The 18704-nt window shown below is 45.7% G+C and overlaps 3 protein-coding genes across 3 annotated transcripts in view; 1 reads left to right on the forward strand and 2 right to left on the reverse strand.

Annotated features, from left to right (window-relative positions):
- The window catches only part of LOC311125157 (E3 ubiquitin-protein ligase znrf2-like), a 4649-nt gene extending 129 nt beyond the window's left edge, over positions 1-4520 (forward strand). Inside the window, exons 1-5 of the mRNA XM_084199218.1 lie at positions 1-721; positions 957-1104; positions 2338-2433; positions 2577-2682; positions 2792-4520. The exon at positions 1-721 is cut by the window's left edge and continues 129 nt beyond it. Coding sequence (XP_084055344.1) covers positions 554-721; positions 957-1104; positions 2338-2433; positions 2577-2682; positions 2792-2849 — 576 coding nt within the window. The 5' untranslated portion in view covers positions 1-553 and the 3' untranslated portion in view covers positions 2850-4520. The remainder of the gene's footprint in view (positions 722-956; positions 1105-2337; positions 2434-2576; positions 2683-2791) is intronic.
- Positions 4521-6608: 2088 nt separating this feature from the next.
- Positions 6609-9547, reverse strand: LOC311125156 (small nuclear ribonucleoprotein Sm D1-like). Its single transcript, XM_084199217.1, has 4 exons — positions 9356-9547; positions 8315-8391; positions 7819-8010; positions 6609-6848 (listed from the first exon to the last, which is right to left on the reverse strand). The coding sequence occupies exons 1-4, from the start codon at positions 9367-9369 to the stop codon at positions 6772-6774; spliced, it is 360 nt and encodes a 119-aa protein (XP_084055343.1). The 5' UTR covers positions 9370-9547; the 3' UTR covers positions 6609-6771.
- A 244-nt stretch (positions 9548-9791) lies between these two features.
- LOC311125158 (uncharacterized protein) lies at positions 9792-18465 on the reverse strand (the record flags this gene model as incomplete). The annotated part of the gene is made up of 7 exons (XM_084199219.1): positions 9792-13550; positions 13671-13787; positions 13886-14009; positions 14427-14478; positions 16918-17096; positions 18062-18207; positions 18399-18465. Coding segments are annotated over 7 exons (2769 nt in total), but the record flags the coding sequence as incomplete, so codon positions are not given.
- Positions 18466-18704: the final 239 nt, after the last annotated feature.

Below are 18704 nucleotides of genomic sequence, written 5' to 3' on the forward strand. Positions count from 1 at the left end.
ATCGAGAAATATCGAGTAAGTGCATATAGTCACTAAAGTGGGACTGTCGCGGTGTAGGAGTTGTTGTGCGGCAAACCGCCCATGACCAAAGCGCATGGAATATTGGAATAAACCGCGACGCACGAATACACTTTCAACTGAAGAAACGAGTTGGCAGTAAATGTTGTCCATCGAAAATCAGTCTTATTATATTGGAGGTTACTTTTATTTACTTCTCGAACCACTTTTATTTCTTTGTCTGTTGCCCTTTGTTTTGGCTGTCAACACGACTGCTGGACTGGACACAGTCATGCGCTCTGTCTCTCTATTGTGACATCGAGTTTCCGCATTTTTCCTAGGCTATTTATGGTTTATTTGAATAGGGACAGATATAAACACATTGATATATCGAATAAATAATTATCTGAAACTTTGCACAGTGTGTAGGACCATTTTCAACAGCTGTCAAAAGCCCATATAGGGAAAGGCTTCATGAGAGTGAAGAGGACTTTCAAGGACTTCTGTTTCATAGACCTTATAGGACTTCATATTTCAGAACAGGACAGGAGCAACCATGGGTGTCAGGCAGAGTAGCCCCGTGGCTAACAGTCGAACCCGGGCGTATTCTAGCCCTGTCCCCCCGTCTGGAGGCAGCACTACCCCAGGGTTCAGATACACAGCTGGGCCTGGTGGCCCCCAAATTCACTACACCGGATGGAACCAACCCAGCTCCTACCACCAGGTGTGTTTATGAGTGTAATGGAAGTCGTTTGGAACCACACTTGTGTGATGAGTAACTGCCTGACACCTGAAGATTTGTGTTAGCTCACCAAGCCAGTGCCAAGGCTTTTAGTTCAGGAGGCTTACACAGTCTTGTGGTACACAGGTTCAAACCTTGGTCAGTTATGCCTGTGTAATTCAGTCAAGTCTATGTCCAGTATCTTGATGTTCAGTGTGTCTGTGTGTGTATCCAACAGACGGGGATTAGTATACCTCATGGCGGCCAGAGCAGGTCGGAGGTGTTCGGTAACAGTCTGGACCTGGAGGAGTCCGACTGGGAGAGAGGACAACACCGGCTGATGATTGGCTCGCTACCACTTCATCTGTCCCCTCACCTACTGGGAGGTGGGTTAAAGTGTGTGTGTGTGTGTTCCCGGGCCTGACTGTCTACATTACATCTTATTCCACAACAAGGAATCTGGGCTGTTCTAACCCCCTCCTCTCACTGGGCTGTTCTAACCCCCTCCTCTCACTGGGCTGTTCTAACCCCCTCCTTTCACTGGGCTGTTCTAACCCCCTCCTCTCACTGGGCTGTTCTAACCCCCTCCTCTCACTGGGCTGTTCTAACCCCCTCCTCTCACTGGGCTGTTCTAACCCCCTCCTTTCACTGGGCTGTTCTAACCCCCTCCTCTCACTGGGCTGTTCTAACCCCCTCCTCTCACTGGGCTGTTCTAACCCCCTCCTCTCACTGGGCTGTTCTAACCCCCTCCTCTCACTGGGCTGTTCTAACCCCCTCCTCTCACTGGGCTGTTCTAACCCCCTCCTCTCACTGGGCTGTTCTAACCCCCTCCTTTCACTGGGCTGTTCTAACCCCCTCCTCTCACTGGGCTGTTCTAACCCCCTCCCCTCACTGGGCTGTTCTAACCCCCTCCCCTCACTGGGCTGTTCTAACCCCCTCCCCTCACTGGGCTGTTCTAACCCCCTCCCCTCACTGGGCTGTTCTAACCCCCTCCCCTCACTGGGCTGTTCTAACCCCCTCCCCTCACTGGGCTGTTCTAACCCCCTCTCCTCACTGGGCTGTTCTAACCCCCTCCCCTCACTGGGCTGTTCTAACTCCCTCCCCTCACTGGGCAGATAAGAAGAGGAAAGATAAAAGGAAGACTCAGTCACATGATGTGAAATCCACACCCCCTCTCTTCCAGTGTGGGGCCAGAGGAACACATTTAGTCCAGCAGATAAGCACTTACTTTCTCCATGACATTTCACACACACACACACACACAGACACACACACACACACACACAGACACAGACACACACACACACACAGACACACACACACACACACAGACACCATGTACCGTGTCAGGACCTCTCACATACTGGCCTCATTCATGTTCCATTCTATTGTGTGTTTGTGACAGTTTGCGAGCAAACACACACACACACACACACAGGAGAGTGAGTTACGGTTGGAATGGTGTCTGGGTCAGTCTGTAATTGATTAATCTTTTCGTATGGAACCATGACTGATGTCATCATGATTATTGACCTTTGGTCATTATGCAGAGTCATCATAACCACATGGTTGACATATTTGTGTGTGTGCGCTGACATGTCCGGTTCTATATGTCTCAGGGTTCCACTGTCCTGTGTGCAGTAAGTTTGTGGTGTCAGATGAGATGGAGATCCACCTGGTCATGTGTCTCACCAAGCCACGACTCACCTACAACGGTGAGTGTGTGTGACTATATGCGTGTCCCCAATCACCTCTGGTTTGTCTGCCTGTCCGTCGGGCCTGCTGGTTTAGAATTCCTTCGGATTGGCTAGTATAGTAATGATGTCAGGATGGTTAAGGTGGTGTGTCTGTGTCCCAGAGGACGTTCTGGAGAAGGATAGTGAGGAGTGTGCAATCTGTCTAGATGAGATGGAGCAGGGAGACGTCATCGCTAGACTGCCCTGTCTCTGTATCTACCACAAAGGGTAACTACACACACACACACACACACACACCAACACACACACACCAACATGATCACAGTAAGATGCTGTTATTTTACTCATGGTCCCCCCCTCTCTCCCTCTCTCTCAGGTGTATAGACGAGTGGTTTGAGGTGAATCGTTCGTGTCCAGAGCACCCCTCGGACTAAGGCCTCAGATACCCACAGCATGTCTACTATCTATCTACTTCATCCAGATCTACGTCCTCATGACATGCTGGTCTATGAATCTACTTCATCCAGATCTACGTCTTCATGACATGCTGGTCTATGAATCTACTTCATCCAGATCTACGTCCTCATGACATGCTGGTCTATGAATCTACTTCATCCAGATCTACGTCTTCATGACATGCTGGTCTATGAATCTACTTCATCCAGATCTACGTCTTCATGACATGCTGGCCTATGAATCTACTTCATCCAGATCTATGTCCTCGACATGCTGGCCTATGAATCTACTTCATCCAGATCTACGTCTTCATGACATGCTGGCCTATGAATCTACTTCATCCAGATCTATGTCCTCGACATGCTGGCCTATGAATCTACTTCATCCAGATCTACGTCTTCATGACATGCTGGCCTATGAATCTACTTCATCCAGATCTACGTCTTCATGACATGCTGGCCTATGAATCTACTTCATCCAGATCTACGTCTTCATGACATGCTGGCCTATGAATCTACTTCATCCAGATCTACGGCTGACCTGCTGGTCCGTGAATCTACTCTTACCTATATCTATGTCTGACCAGTGTTTGAAGAATAATGACACTAGCCTGTAAAGTGTAGCCTACTGTTTTGCCTCACCAGTATACCCTGAATCCCTGGAAGGCTCATTTAGAGATGCTCACCATAGACTTCAATAGACTGGGCCAGGACCCGTCTTCTGAGAGTTGGTGTTGGACTGGGCCAGGACCCGTCTTCTGAGAGTTGGTGTTGGACTGGGCCAGGACCCGTCTTCTGAGATGTTGTTGGACTGCTAAAACAATACTACACAGCAGAGAGTTGTACCTCAGCTGACTGACTGACAACATTGAAGACGCTGCTCATGCTTAGATAAGACACTGATGGACGGATGTCGTCTCAGAGTGATGATGTCATAAGGAGGAACACGGTAGTGCGTGGACACACAACGAGACTTCATATTGCCTCCAGCGATCGAATCCTCTCAGATCTACACTAGTGCTTAATGGGTAGGGGTGAATTTGGTATGGGGGGGGGGGGGGGGGGGCATACCTTCATTGTTACTATTACTGTATTGTGATAATGGGTTTATTGATCATCAGCTTTAATGCTGTAGAATGAGGGAATTTAGACAACCGTTTCTATTGTAGTAAGACTGAGTGCTGTGGCTGAAACATGCTAATTCTGATGCTCATTTGTACATATGTCAGTTATGAAGTCACATGTTCTGTTGACCTTCATTTTATTTCCGTGGTTGTGTAAAATCATTTTAAAGGGAATTTTAAAAGCTAAAAATGTGATATTAAAAACCCACCTTTTGATTTACTAAGGTATCATATGTATATTTTGCATAAGAGCTTGTATTCGTTGAATTAAGTAAACTGAAGCACAAATCAACTCCGTATGTACTGTAACTAGTAAATAGTGATAATATTATTACAGTTGTGTGTTCAACGTCATTAATGGATGTTTAAAAGACAATTGTTTAAATCATGTTCCATATGTACCGTGTTTTAATACTGAATCAGAGCCTTCAGAGGTTTAAGAAACAAATAATAAATTGATTTCTGAACTGATTTCATTCAGTATACGTCCTTTAAATACATTAAAGTGTCTCCCATTTCAATTGAACCTTTCTTCATATCTCTAAGGCCACATCCAATGCATGTCATTCTTCATGGCGTCTGTCTGTTCATCCTAAATGGCACCCTAATCTCTATATAGTGCACTACGTTTGACCAGAGCCCAAAAGGGCAGGGCCCCGATTTTTTTTCTTCTTGAGCGGATGTTCAGGGGGCTGAAACAGGCAGGGTCAGCAGGTAGCCTGGTGGTTAAGAGCGTCGGAAGTGGAAACATAGTTTGACTTAAACAATCATTTCAAACCTTGCTTACATTTGTATACGCTCATGTCTTATGCGTGGGAATACTTGGGAACAGATTTATTGTATTAAAATCACTTGGCGCTGACTTGTTTCTTATGTCCAACAATAACAAAATAAAAAAATACTAAAAATAAATACTTTGGAGGCCAAATAAAGCCACCTATGGGACACCAATTGGTGAACCCTGCAATAGGGTATCATTTCAGACGCAATCTGTGTGCGTCTACTTTATGACCTGTGAGATCTGGTCCAGGATAGAAGATGTTGGTCTGAATCTCCTCACATACTGGACTGGTAGACCGTTCTGCTGGGCTCCTAAACAAACCACATACACTTTAAGTAAATCACTCATTTTATATAAATTCATTAGGCCCTCATCTATGGATTTCACAAGACTGGGATTAGAGATATGCATCGGTTGGTCACAGATACCTTAAAAAACAGGTAGGGGTGTGGATCACAAAACCAGTCAGTATCTGGTGTGACCATTTGCCTCATGCAGCGCAACACATCTCCTTTGCATAGAGTTGATCAGGCTGCTGGTTGTGGCCTGTGGAATGTTGTCCCACTCCTCTTCAATGGCTGTGCTTAGTTGCTGGATATTGGCGGGAACTGGAACACGCTGTCGTACACGTCAATCCAGGGCATCCCAAACATGCTCAATGGGTGACATTTCTGGTGAGTATGCAGGCCATGGAAGAACTAGGACATTTTCAGCTTCCAGGAATTGTGTACAGATCCTTGCGACATGTGGCCGTGCAGTATGCTGAAACATGGATGAATGGCACGACAATGGGCCTCAGGATCTCATCACGGTATCTCTGTGCATTCAAATTGCCATTGATAAAATGCAATTGTGTTTGTTGTCCATACCATAACCCCACCGCCACCATGAAGCACTCCACAAGGTTGACATCAAACCGCTCGACCACACACGGTCTGCGGTTGTGTGGCCGGTTGGAAGTACTGACAAATTCTAAAACGACGGAGGCGGCTTATGGTAGAGAAATCAACATTATCTGGCAACAGCTCTGGTGGACATTCCTGCAGTCAACATTCCAATTGCACGCTCCCTCAAAAGTTGAGACATCTGTGGCGTTGTTTCAAAACGGCACATTTTAGAGTGGACTTTTAATGTCCTCAGCACAAGGTGCCCCTGTGTAATGATCATGTTGTTTAATCAGCTTCTTGATATGTCAAACCTGTCAGGTGGATGGATTATCTTGGCAAAGGAGAAATGCTCACTAACAGGGATGCACAACATTTGAGAGAAATAAGCTTTGTGTGCGTATGGAACATTTCTGGGATCTTTTATTTCAGCTCATGAAACATGGGACAAACACTTTATATTTTTAGTTCAGTGCAAATTCCATTTTAATGCATAGCGCTATATAATTTTTTGTATATTCCCTTTCTAACCCTCAATAAAAAATACAAAAATCAGAAAAGGGCAACGTTTCCACATACAGTCCATCTGCATGACAGAGACAATCATGTTTACTGTATGTCATTCCAAAAGTGATCCATTGACATCTTACCATCCTGGGCCAGTATTTACCAGTGGCGGTTATTTGGTAAATGAGTTATTGATGCACAAAGAATTTAAAAAATAGCCTCATCCACCATCCTGACCAGCCCTGTAAGCTCACGAGATCAGGATGGTCGAACAAGGTTAGCGCAAATGATCAAATGTAAAATGTTCATGCTGAAACATGATAATTTATTTACAGGATTAGATCCAGTCAGCCCGCCCAACTTTTTTTTAAAATTTTCTACAGTTCTGAACTACACAACATACACGTCAACTAAAGAAAGGCAATAAAGCACAGACACTTACTTCGCTGTTCGTGTGAAATATCTTTAATGTACAAAAAAAAGAAATTAACAAAATCGGCCTTGGGATTCACAAACGTTTCCTCCAAAAATAAGAAAAAAGGTGACAAAAACAACGTTGCTGTACAAACAGTAGGACATGACTGACAGCTGCGTCATCATGGCGATCATCTCCTGGGCCCTCCCCTGCCTCGGCCCCTCCCCCTTCCGCGCCCTCTTCCTCTGCCCCTTCCACGCCCAGCCACTGGAGAGAGATGGAGGGAGGAGAGAGGGAAGAGAGATGATTAGAGATTAGTTTCGACTCTCCCACTCCTGTCCGTGGGTCTTGTTTGTCATTGTTGGGAGCTGTCTCTTACGGAACAGCATTTGCCTCATCAATTTTAGGCGGAATTGCTAGTTTTAATTTAGGTTTAATGAAGCAAATCTTCGAAGGCGAGAACTCAGTCATGGCATCATCAGAAGGCAGGCATTAGATGTAGGGCTGACCCCATTTAGTCGATAAGCTGTTGGTAGACCCAAGATTATTTTAGTTGAGCAGTCGCAAATAAATATATCATTTTCATGGTGTAGCCTACATGACACCTGTCTGAGTGGACTAGCCAGGCCTAATCACCCAACATCAGTGCCCAACCTCACTAATGCTGTTGTGGCTGAATGGAAGCAAGTCCCCCCCCGCAGCAATGTTCCAACATCTAGTGGAAAGCCTTCCCAGAAGAGTGGAGGCTGTTATGGCAGCAAAAGGGGGACGAACTCCATATTAATGCCCATGATTTTGGAATGAGATGTTCGACGAGCAAGTGTCCACATACTTTTGGTCATGTAGTGTACCATCCTGTAGGTTTTCGTTCCAACCCTAATCTAGCTGGTTTATAAAATGAATCAGGTTAGTTACAATTGGGGTTGAAGTGAAAACCGACAGGAACAGGGTTGGAGAGCCCTGGTCTACACCCTGTAACCCTCCAGGACCAGGAGTGAACTAACTTAGGTTGAATCTTTTAAAATAATTCCTCGATTCCTAGCGTCCCCTCTGATCGCCGCCTCAGAACGTCAGAGGGAAGCGAGGACGGGAACCTTGGATATTACACTGATATGTTGACCAGCCTCACAACACTTCCTTTCTCCTCCTTGTGTACTCACCAGCCCCCCTCCCCCCCTCCTATTCGACTTGACCTTGGGTTCCATGTTGACCTCTAACCCCCACCTTGTGTACTCACCAGCCTCTCTCTTCTTGGACTTGACCTTGGGTTCTATGTCGACCAGCAGGGTGTCCAGTGGCAGACTGTCCGGCAGGATGAAGTATCTGATGTTGTTGCCACGGATACTGAGGCTCTCCAGCTGGGTGGGCTCGCGGTTCTTCAGAGTCATCTTCACCGCCTTCAGGTGAGTGTTCATACTCACGTCCACACCTGGGACACACAGTTAACGACCATTGTTAAATGTTAAGGTAATGCTATAGCAGACCATGCACGCTCATTCACATCTACCCTACTAATAGGTATCTGACAAAGAGCTCCAACTTCAATCTAACTGTGGAGAGTTTCCTAATAAAAAACATCACTTGGGACATCAGGCTACAATAGTAAACATGTGTTTGGACTGAGCAGTTACAGCACCCTAAACTGGACTTTGTCCTAGTTTACATCTCAATAGTCCTAAGTTGGAGGTGTAGCCATTGTTCTGTCAGACGTGAGGAGGGGGCACGGTCCAAACCTGTGATAGTCCCATGGACCTGGGTTCCATTCTTCAGCTCAATGGTCACAGTCTCGTGGCTGAGTTTCATCAAAAAACTACAGGAGGAGAAAACGGTATGGTTATGATTAGAGGCAGTGTTATAAGACATGCTGTTTATGAAGTTGTGAATCTCTCTTACCAGCTTGGTCTTCCAGGCACTGTAAACAATCTCGACACAGACCATTTCCGTAGACAATGAGGTGGGTGGTTGCCATTGTTTAGACAGAAAATCGTTTAGAACACGTTTTTATCCAGGGTCTCCTATTTCCGCCTGTGGGCTACCATTGTAGTCCATTCTAGACCACGCATTTGGGTACCAAGTTATCTCCCACGTCTACAGGCAGAAAATGGGAGACCCTGGATAAAAACGTGTTTAACACGCTTATTTGATAACTAAGGACACATTCAACCCGACGAATCGTATGTATTTTGGTGAAACCGAGTGGTTTAGATTTAGTTGATCAAGGACGCCAGGCTACGGAAGCTCCCGCAACGAGCCATCTGTCTAAACAATGGCTCGTTGCGGAATGCAGCAATTGGTAAGTAGCTACTTAGTTTGGTGTGTGCAATGTTCAAAACAAACGCGAGAGAAACACCAACCAGAAGTCTAAACAAGAGCACAACATTGTTTTGAACTATTGCTTGGAGGGAAACCACACAGGGCCCTGCCTGCACTGTGGTTTACTAACTTAGCTAGCTAACGTTAATAGTAAGTTAGCGTATCAGTGGCTAGCAAATAACAGTGGCGCATAGAAAGTCACCAGCTAGTTCAACGACAGTTGTACAATTAATGTGTTATATGTTATTTTCGCGGTTGAAAGCCAGTTCATTATATAAACACAAACAATAACTTAGCTAGTCGCTTCTGCATCTCTCAATCATATCAACTAACTGCTTCCCGCCTCAGAATCCAGCGAACAAGCTCGCACTCCAAATCTAAATCAATCCAGCGACTCAAACCCATATTTTTCACCTTGCATTGAAGCATAAGACTAAAGATGATTTTTAGAAAATTCTTACCGTACGAGTTTCATGTTGATGATGGATTGCAAAGACAAATCCTCCACCAAAGTCAAAAAAAATTACAGCGTACAAGTGGGATCACAGGCCGCTGTTGTATGAAATACGTTTTCGTAGCAGGATCACTGGCGTCATAAAAACGCGACCGAACCAGGACATGCAAAAATAAATCATCAGTGAACATTGCCCTCTAGTGGTAGTGGAAATGCATGACAGTTAAGATTCCGTCTTATGTATGATGAGACTGACAGTATGAGAAATTGTTGGCGCACCTTCATCAATAATGTTGTTTGTTTAATGAGGTTGTCCAACTCTCATGTTAAAAGCATTTATACTGTAGCAAGAAGCAAGAGTTCTATAGTGACAAAATATGTAGTCATCATCAATTAAATAAAAGTACATTGAAATAAATGTGTTTTTTTTTTACTGTTTTTTTTATTGAGAGTAAACTTATTTCTGATACTTTCATTCCTTGGCCACACATCGAACGTCGCTGTCTTTCATATGGACTGGGAATGTATCAAGTATCGTCTATGAAAGTGCAAATAACACCAAGGTTTATGGTTGCCAGGGTACAGTAATATAAAAATCAGACGGTTGGGTTACAAAATATGACACAGCCACTGGCCTCGAAACATTAAATTAAGTACCAAGAAAATACAAAACCATGAAAAAAATGGAATAAAAACCTTATCGTGAACAAAATGGGCTAAACAAACAATTATCTTAACAATGGTGTCGTACAAAAATATAGATTCCAAATCCAGACTCCAGTGTTCCAGTTCATGGTTTGTATGATCTGTGCGCATCACGTCACACCCTACTATAAACTACTGCACCACTAAAGTAACGTAAGCATTTTGCTGCACACGATATAACATCTGCTGAACTGTGTACGTGACCAAAAAACTGTGATTTACTTCAGATGGTTCCATTTTACATTTAAGTCATTTAGCAGACGCTCTTATCCAGAGCGACTTACAGAAGCAATTAGGGTTAAGTGCCTTGCTCAAGGGCACCGACATATTTTTCACAATGTTCGGCTTGGGGATTCAAACCAGGCGACCTTTCGGTTACTGGCCCACACTCGGTTACTGGTTGCACACTAAACTTTAGAAAAGTGCCCTACACCCAACAGTGAAGTTAAACCATGATTGCCTTTTATGATTGTATTCTAAATCTAATTACTACTTGTTTTAAGTAGAACAACATGGATTATTATAATTAAATAATGGGAGAAATATGATTTCAGAATTCATATTATAATCTTGTATGCAGCAGATTCATCTCTATAAAGTAGACTCCATTATAATCATCTTAGCTACATTGTCTACCAAGTACTAACATCTTCACTACACCAACGCAATGCAAATGCAAAGAACAGCCTCCTTGTCCTGTACCTAGTGTCTCAGAGTAGGAGTGCTGAACTAGGATCAGTTGAGCCTTTTAGGTCATAATGAATACGATTAAATAGACAGGGGGGGGGCCTGAACCTAGACCAGCATTGTGAAGCAATGAAAGGTGAAAAACACCCAAACAACACTCTTTGCACGTTGCTTGGAAAAAAGGGGTTAGTCAATAAAAATGATTGAAAATAAAGGCACACTGATCAACTCGGCCATGGACTTTGTTTCTAAAGAGTAGCCGTGTCACGTAGTTTTGATCTGGATAAATAAAGGTTGAATACAAACTTAGTCTTACTCTGAGGCATTCCACATACAGTCAGTCCATCAGTAGTGGAATGGATATGAAAGATAAAATCACTAAAACCACTCATACATGATTGTATTTAAACACACACCTCTCAGCTGCTCTGATCAACTCGGTTCACATGACCTGATCAGACCTGGGTCACATATACTGTATTTGCGCTCTGTGCCCAGCAAGCTAAATCAAGTGGACACTCCATGTTTAATGTCAGACGTTTCTCCTACTCTTTCCTCCAAATGCTTTTCATCCCTTCATCTTCTCTACTCTGTCTGATAATGCTGTTAGTCATTCTCTCTCTCTTTTTATTATATTATTTTCTCTCTCTCCATCTCTGTCACTGTTGGTTATCATTACCTCCCTCTCTCCTCCTCTCTTCCTCCCTGTCATCTGTCCATCTGTTGTCACACCAGGTGAACTTGCTCCTCCCACTCTGCGGGTGATTGGTCGTCCACTAGCTGGGGGGTGAGGCTTGAGTCCATCTCAGTGGGAGTGAGGTGGTCATCTCCACAGTGTGAGTGTGTGAGTGTGTCCACTGCGTCCTGCGACAGGTCCGACACACACCCCGTGTTCACACACTCCTCGCCCTCACAACACTCCAGATCCAGAGTGCTGGGTCTTTTAACCTCTAGGCTGCCCACAGGGCAGGGGGAGCCAGCCTGTCCCCTCCCCGTCTCGCCCTCTCCCTCCTGGGCCGGCCGTAGTTCATCTGTGGCCTCCACGCTGGAACTGACATGGGAGTCAGGAGGGGAATTACTCTTTGGCTCCCCACCGTCTTGGGGTGAAACAGTGGGTGAGTCTGTCTCTGCATCTGGGGGTGAGTATTTCTCTGGGGGTGAGTCAGTCTCGGAGCTAGCGGAGGGGATGAGGGTGATGTTCTGGGGGTGGTCCTGGGGGTGTGTGTGTTGGATCCAGGCCATGATGTTGTCCAGGAGCAGGGCTCCAGCTGAGGGCTCCAGGGTATCCAGACAGCCCGGGTCACTGGGGGTGAAGGGACCTCCTGGAGGGACCACTGGGGACAGGAGTAGGTCTAGGTCTGGGTAGGGGAGTAGGAGGGAGTGGGGTTCTGTGGTAGGGTGATTGGGGTCTAGAGTGTGGGAGTCCAAGGTGAGGGCATGAGGGGCTGAGGTGTAGGAGGCAGTGTGGTCTGGGTTTGGATTTGAGGTGTGGTCCGGGTTGCAAGGGTCTGGGTTAGGGGTGTAAGGGTCTGGGTTAGGGGTGTAAGGGTCTGGGTTAGGGGTGTAAGGGTCTAGGTTACGAGGGTCTGGGTTAGGGGTGTAAGGGTCCGGGTTAGGGGTGTAAGGGTCTGGGTTAGGGGTGTAAGGGTCTAGGTTACGAGGGTCTGGGTTAGGGGTGTAAGGGTCTGGGTTAGGGGTGTAAGGGTCTAGGTTACGAGGGTCTGGGTTAGGGGTGTAAGGGTCTGGGTTAGGGGTGTAAGGGTCTAGGTTACGAGGGTCTGGGTTAGGGGTGTAAGGGTCTGGGTTAGGGGTGTAAGGGTCTGGGTTAGGGGTGAGAGAGTCTAGGTTATGAGGGTCTGGGTTAGGGGTGTAAGGGTCCGGGTTAGGGGTGTAAGGGTCTGGGTTAGGGTTAGGGGTGTAAGGGTCTGGGTTAGGGGTGAGAGAGTCTGGGTTACGAGGGCCTGGGTTAGGGGTGTAAGGGTCCGGGTTAGGGGTGTAAGGGTCTGGGTTAGGGGTGTAAGGGTCTGGGTTAGGGGTGTAAGGGTCTGGGTTAGGGGTGTAAGGGTCTGGGTTAGGGGTGTAGTGGCTGGAGTGGCAGCAATGTTGGTGGTTCTGGTCAGGATGTGTGTTCTGGGTGTAAGAGATGGTTTGGTCTGGTTCAGGGTTATGGGGAAGGCTGAACATAGCATATGGCTCTGGGTCTGAGGGGTAAAGCCTTGTGTGTTTAGGGCTACAAGACGCTGTAAGGTCTGGGAGAGGAGGAATGTCAGTGTAGGGTCTGGGTTGGCACTGAACAGAGTTGTAGGAGGCATTGATAGTGGGATGGCCACCGTTTTGGTTTTGACCGCAACTATGGTTGTGTTCTGGAGTGAAGGGAATGTTGATAGTGGTGTGGTCCTGGTTAAGGTCAGAGGTTTGACCGTAGCCGTGTGTATAAGGTGTGCTGTGGTCAGGTTCCAGTACAGCATAGTTGTGGTCAGTTGTATTGGGTGTGTAGCCATGGTCCTGACTCTGCCTGTATCTAGGGGAAGGGTTGTAGTGGTCGTAGGTGTGGCCTAAGCTATATGGCGTAGGGATATTAGTGTTGTCTAGGGTATATGGAGTAGTTATGTGTCCCAGTCTCATCAGACTTTCTCCTAGCTCTAACAGCTCAGCATTTAGCGACAGGTTAGGGTCTGGTCTGGGGAGGTTAGAAGAGCCACTGGCCCCCAGAGAACCACCCACACTGGAGGGGGCCTGAGTCTCACTGAGGCCCCCCACCCCTGGACCCATTACTGGCCCTATATCCAGACCCTGTCCAGACCAAAGTCCTGGGTCCTCAAACACACCAGAGCCTCTCTGCAGTTCTCCTCCCATCCCTCTCTCTCTCCCTCCCTCCCTCTCTCTCTCCCTCCCTCCCTCCATCTCTCTCGCCATCCCTCCCTCCATCTCTCTCTCCCTCCGTGAGTCCTGGAGTGACAGTTGGATGGCCAGTAGAATGTTGGGGTCGTCTTCATCCAGTGACCTCAGAGGTTGTCTCCGCCCCACAACTCTCTCCTGGAGGACCTCTGTCACACATAACAATAACAACACAACCAAAGGTCAGAGAAACACACAGGACATACTGATGCATTGTGTGTGTGTGTGTGTGTGTGTGTGTGTGTACCTGTATTCTCAGTGTCCTGGTTGGGTTCAGGAGTGCTGCTGTTGCTCCTCAGACCGTGTAAACTCGGCATGTCTCCTCTACGACGCGGCCGGTGTCTCCGGCGGTACTGGAAATCTGCATACTCCTACAGGTAGTACGTTATACATTATACAGTTAGCACATACTCCTACAGGTAATACATTATACAGGTAGTACATTATACATTATACAGGTAGAACATTATACATTATACAGGTAGTACATTATACAGGTAGTACATTATACATTATGCAGGTAGTACATACTCCTACAGGTAGTACATACTCCTACAGGTAGTACATACTCCTACAGGTAGTACATTATAGATTATACAGGTAGTACATTCTCCTACAGGTAGTACAATATACAGCTAGTACATTATAGATTATACAGGTAGTACATACTCCTACAAGTAGTACATTATGCAGGTCAGTCACATGATGTAACAGGACGTGGCCACCAATAAGGACTTTCTCATAGAGAAACAGTATAAAAGCTTGACACTGGTGTTATGTTTAGTTACCTCAGGAGAGGTGAATCCCAGGTACTCCCAGTCCCATGATGTGGCAGGGAAACTGAAACATTCAATATAGAGCTTGGTAAAGAAAAGATCTGTAAAAATAACCCTGATCTGTCTAGTGGATGTTTACTGTCTATTGGGGACAAATCAAAGTTCACCACTTAATGTTTACAGTTATGTAGTACTTATGTTACATTTTCCACTCTCTTGATACAAACACCTTCCTCCCCTCCTTCCCTCGCTCCTGTCTCCGTCCCTCCCGCTCTCCCTCCTCTCTCTCCGTCCGTACCTCCCTCCCTCCTCTCTATGTCCCTCCCTCCTGTCTCCGTCCCTCCCGCTCTCCCTCCTCTCTCTCCGTCCGTCCCTCCCTCCCTCCTCTCTATGTCCTTCTCTGCCTGTCCCTCCCTCACTCTCTCTCTCACCTATGGAGCGATTTCAGTGCCAACAGAAATTGTATTTGAATTCCATAATTTAGAATTTATATTAGGATATTGAATTATAATGTAATATTTTTGCATTTGTAATGCACAAGTTGAATCATTGAATTCATAAATTCAACTTTTATATCATGATTTGAAACTGAACTGAATTGAATATTGCATTCAGTTGTAAAATTCTATTCTATTTCAATTTAATTGAATATTCAAAGTTGATATTTATATATTCAGTTTTCATTTGGTAGATATTGCATTCATTTTCTGTGTATCAAGTTTCCAAACTATAATTTCAAGTTGATCAAAGTTTCATATATTCAGCTTCTTAGATGCATTCAGATTCAGTTTTTCAAATTCAGATTCAACACCAGAGACAACATCCTGGTACTTTGCCAGCCAGGAGAGATAGAGGAGAACAGATGGAATCAAACGCTCACTGTGATAAACAGAAACTTCTGGTGGTTTCTGAAGCCAAAGTGGGATGTCAATTTATTTTTCTTCCAATGAATTTGGCTCTAGCATTTTAACCTTTTTGGCTATATGCTATTATGACCCCATTCCTGAAAGCTAACACTCTCTGGAGCATGGACATGCCTTCTGTTCCCTTCTACATTTACATTTTAGTCATTTAGCAGACGCTCTTATCCAGAGCGACCTACAGGAGCAATTAGGGTTAAGTGCCTTGCTTAAGGGCACATCGACAGATTTTTCACCTATGATCACAGGCTGCGTTAGAAGGGAGTGTCACAACAAATAAAACATTGGCCCCCCATAAGAATATACAGTAGTTGAAATTCCCTGTCATAGACCCCCAGCGGTTGAACCAGCGCAACTGTAGATCCGAGTCCAGTGGCACCATTGTAAAGGACGTCATGCTGCCTGCTTAGCGAGTACCGCTTCAGCTCATAATGGAGACTCGAACTCGGGACTTCTGCCTTGAAAACACACGTGCCCACCCTCCTGAAGCCTTCCAACCCCATCGTGCTATTGAAAAAGGCCTTCTTCAAATGTGCAAGGGGCGACCACTTCAGGCTGAGGAGTGAGTTTCAAAGATCCCCATCTGCTACACTAATAGAATCTTCAAGATCCAGCAAGGTTACTCGCGTGGTTTGGTGATCCATGCTTATGTGATGAGAATCTTGCCTGAGACCTGAAGACGTGTTAGTTTGACCTGTGTTAGTTTGTGTTAGACATAGTCCAATTTCAAGCAGTGGCGGACTGGCCATCTGGCATTTCGTGCAAATGCCTGATTGGCTGTTCCATTTTTTGCCCAGTGGGCGGGTCTAAAGGCATTGGTCCTGTGACTTGGATGGGTCTCATCAAGGAGGAGGTCAAAGGTGGATGAAGTGTAACAAAGGTGGTTCGGTGACCACGCTCGGGTGATGACTAACTTGTCTGAGACCTGAAAAGTCGCATTGTCTGGCATACAGGAGACCTGGGTTAAAACCCCATCAGTCAAACTAACACGTCTTCATGTCTCAGCCAAGGTTGCTCATCACATCCCGCACGCTTGCATGAATGGTTTGCTACACGCGGTGATTGCGAGGCTACTCATCATAATAGCTTATAGCCAAAACGGTTCAAACACTACAGCCAAATTCATAAAATAAATTAAACATGCCACATTGGCTTCAGAAACCACCAGAAGATTCTGTTTACCACAGTCTGTTCACCTCTACCTCTCCTGGCTGGCAAAGTACCAGGATGTTGTCTCTGGTTTTGAATTTTAATTTGAAAACTGCATCTGAGAAGTTGAATATATGAAACTATAATTAATTTGAAATTATAGTTTGTAAACTTGATACACAGACAATGAATGCAATATCTACCATATTGAAACGGAATATATTAATACATAATTTGAATATTCAATATTCAATTGAATTGAAATTAAAATGTTAAACTGAATGCAATATTCATTCAATTTAGTTTAAAATAATGAAATACAAGTTCAATTTATGAATTCAGTGGATTAAATTAAATTAAATATCCTAATACAAATTCGAAATGATAAAATTCTAATACAATTTATGTCGGCACAGAATTGGCTTCATTTTCACCTCCTCCTAGGTACTTCAGGTGAGTCGCTAGGGGCGACCCCTCTAGCCACTGAGGCCAGGAACTCCTCTCTCTTCTGCTGTACCAGACAGGCAGCGCTGACGATCTTATGACACGGCGTACGCAGGTAGGGACGGTTCACCTTCTGAGCCAAGTCCTCCACCGCCATCTCCAGATCAGTCTGGGGGAGAGAGAGGGGAGGAGGGGAGAGACATAAAGAGAGAGAGGGGAGGAGGGGAGAGACATAAAGAGAGAGAGAGAGACATAAAGAGAGAGAGGGGAGGGGAGAGAGACATAAAGAGAGAGAGAGACATAAAGAGAGAGAGGGGAGGGGAGAGAGAGAGAGAGAGAGAGAGAGAGAGAGAGGGGAGGGGAGACAGAGAGAGAGATACATAAAGAGAGAGAGAAGGAGGGGAGAGACAAAAAGAGAGAGAGGGGAGGGGAGAGAGAGAGAGAGAGAGAGGGGAGGGGAGACAGAGAGAGAGATACATAAAGAGAGAGAGGAGGGGAGAGACAAAGAGAGAGAGAGACATAAAGAGAGAGAGGGGAGGGGAGAGAGAGAGAGAGCGAGAGAGGGGAGGGGAGACAGAGAGAGAGAGATACATAAAGAGAGAGAGAAGGAGGGGAGAGACAAAAAGAGAGAGAGACATAAAGAGAGAGAGGGGAGAGAGAGAGAGAGAGAGAGAGGGGAGGGGAGACAGAGAGAGAGATACATAAAGAGAGAGAGGAGGGGAGAGACATAAAGAGAGAGAGAGACATACAGAGAGAGAGGGGAGGGGAGAGAGAGAGAGAGAGAGGGGAGGGGAGACAGAGAGAGAGAGAGAGACATAAAGAGAGAGAGGGGAGGGGAGACAGAGAGAGAGAGAGATAAAGAGAGAGAGGAGAGGGGAGAGACAAAGAGAGAGAGGGGAGGAGGGGAGAGACAAAGAGAGAGAGGAGGAGGGGAGACAAAGAGAGAGAGGGGAGGAGAGGGGAGGAGAGAGACAAAGAGAGAGACAAAGAAAGAGAGGGGAGGGGAGAGACAAAGAGAGAGAGAGAGAGAGAGAGAGAGAGAGAGGGATGAAGAAAAGTAAAGAGAGGGTAGCTGAAACAGCAACAAAAAAGCTTATTTATCTCTCTCTCTCACACACACACACACACACCTACCTGCATGAGTTCAAAGATCTCCTTCTGTGTGCTGTGAGGCTGGAGGAAGAATCCGTAGGGATAGGAACACTTCAACACACGACGTGTCTTCATCAACTCACACACACCATCCTCCATAAACCTGGTGTCTGGAGGGGAGCCCTCACCTAGAGAGACACACACACACACACACACACACACACACACACACACACACACACACACACACACACACTGCTGTCAGACACACACAGTCCTCTCCCTCCATCGTCATATGAAAGCAGAGGCAGGGAAAGTCTCTGGACTATTCTGAATGTGTTTCTAATGAGAAAGTGAGGTAGGTAGGTCAGAGACTCACGTCCAGTGAAGGCTCTACTCAGCTGTTCCATCTTCTGTTTGGCTGTTTTCAGTAGTCTCTGTTCTAACTAGAGAGAGATCACATTTTAGAAAACGAAATTTGGTAGACATCATGAATACGCTATTCTATAGCTGTGTTTCCTATTTACCTTATAGCTGTGTTCCCTATATACCTTATAGCTGTGTTTCCTATATACCTTATAGCTGTGTTTCCTATATACCTTATAGCTGTGTTCCCTATATACCTTATAGCTGTGTTTCCTATATACCTTATAGCTGTGTTTCCTATATACATTATAGCTGTGTT

This window comes from Coregonus lavaretus (genome assembly GCF_964263955.1).
Source record: "Coregonus lavaretus genome assembly, contig: HAP1_SCAFFOLD_5725, whole genome shotgun sequence".
NCBI classification, from domain to species: domain Eukaryota; kingdom Metazoa; phylum Chordata; class Actinopteri; order Salmoniformes; family Salmonidae; genus Coregonus; species Coregonus lavaretus.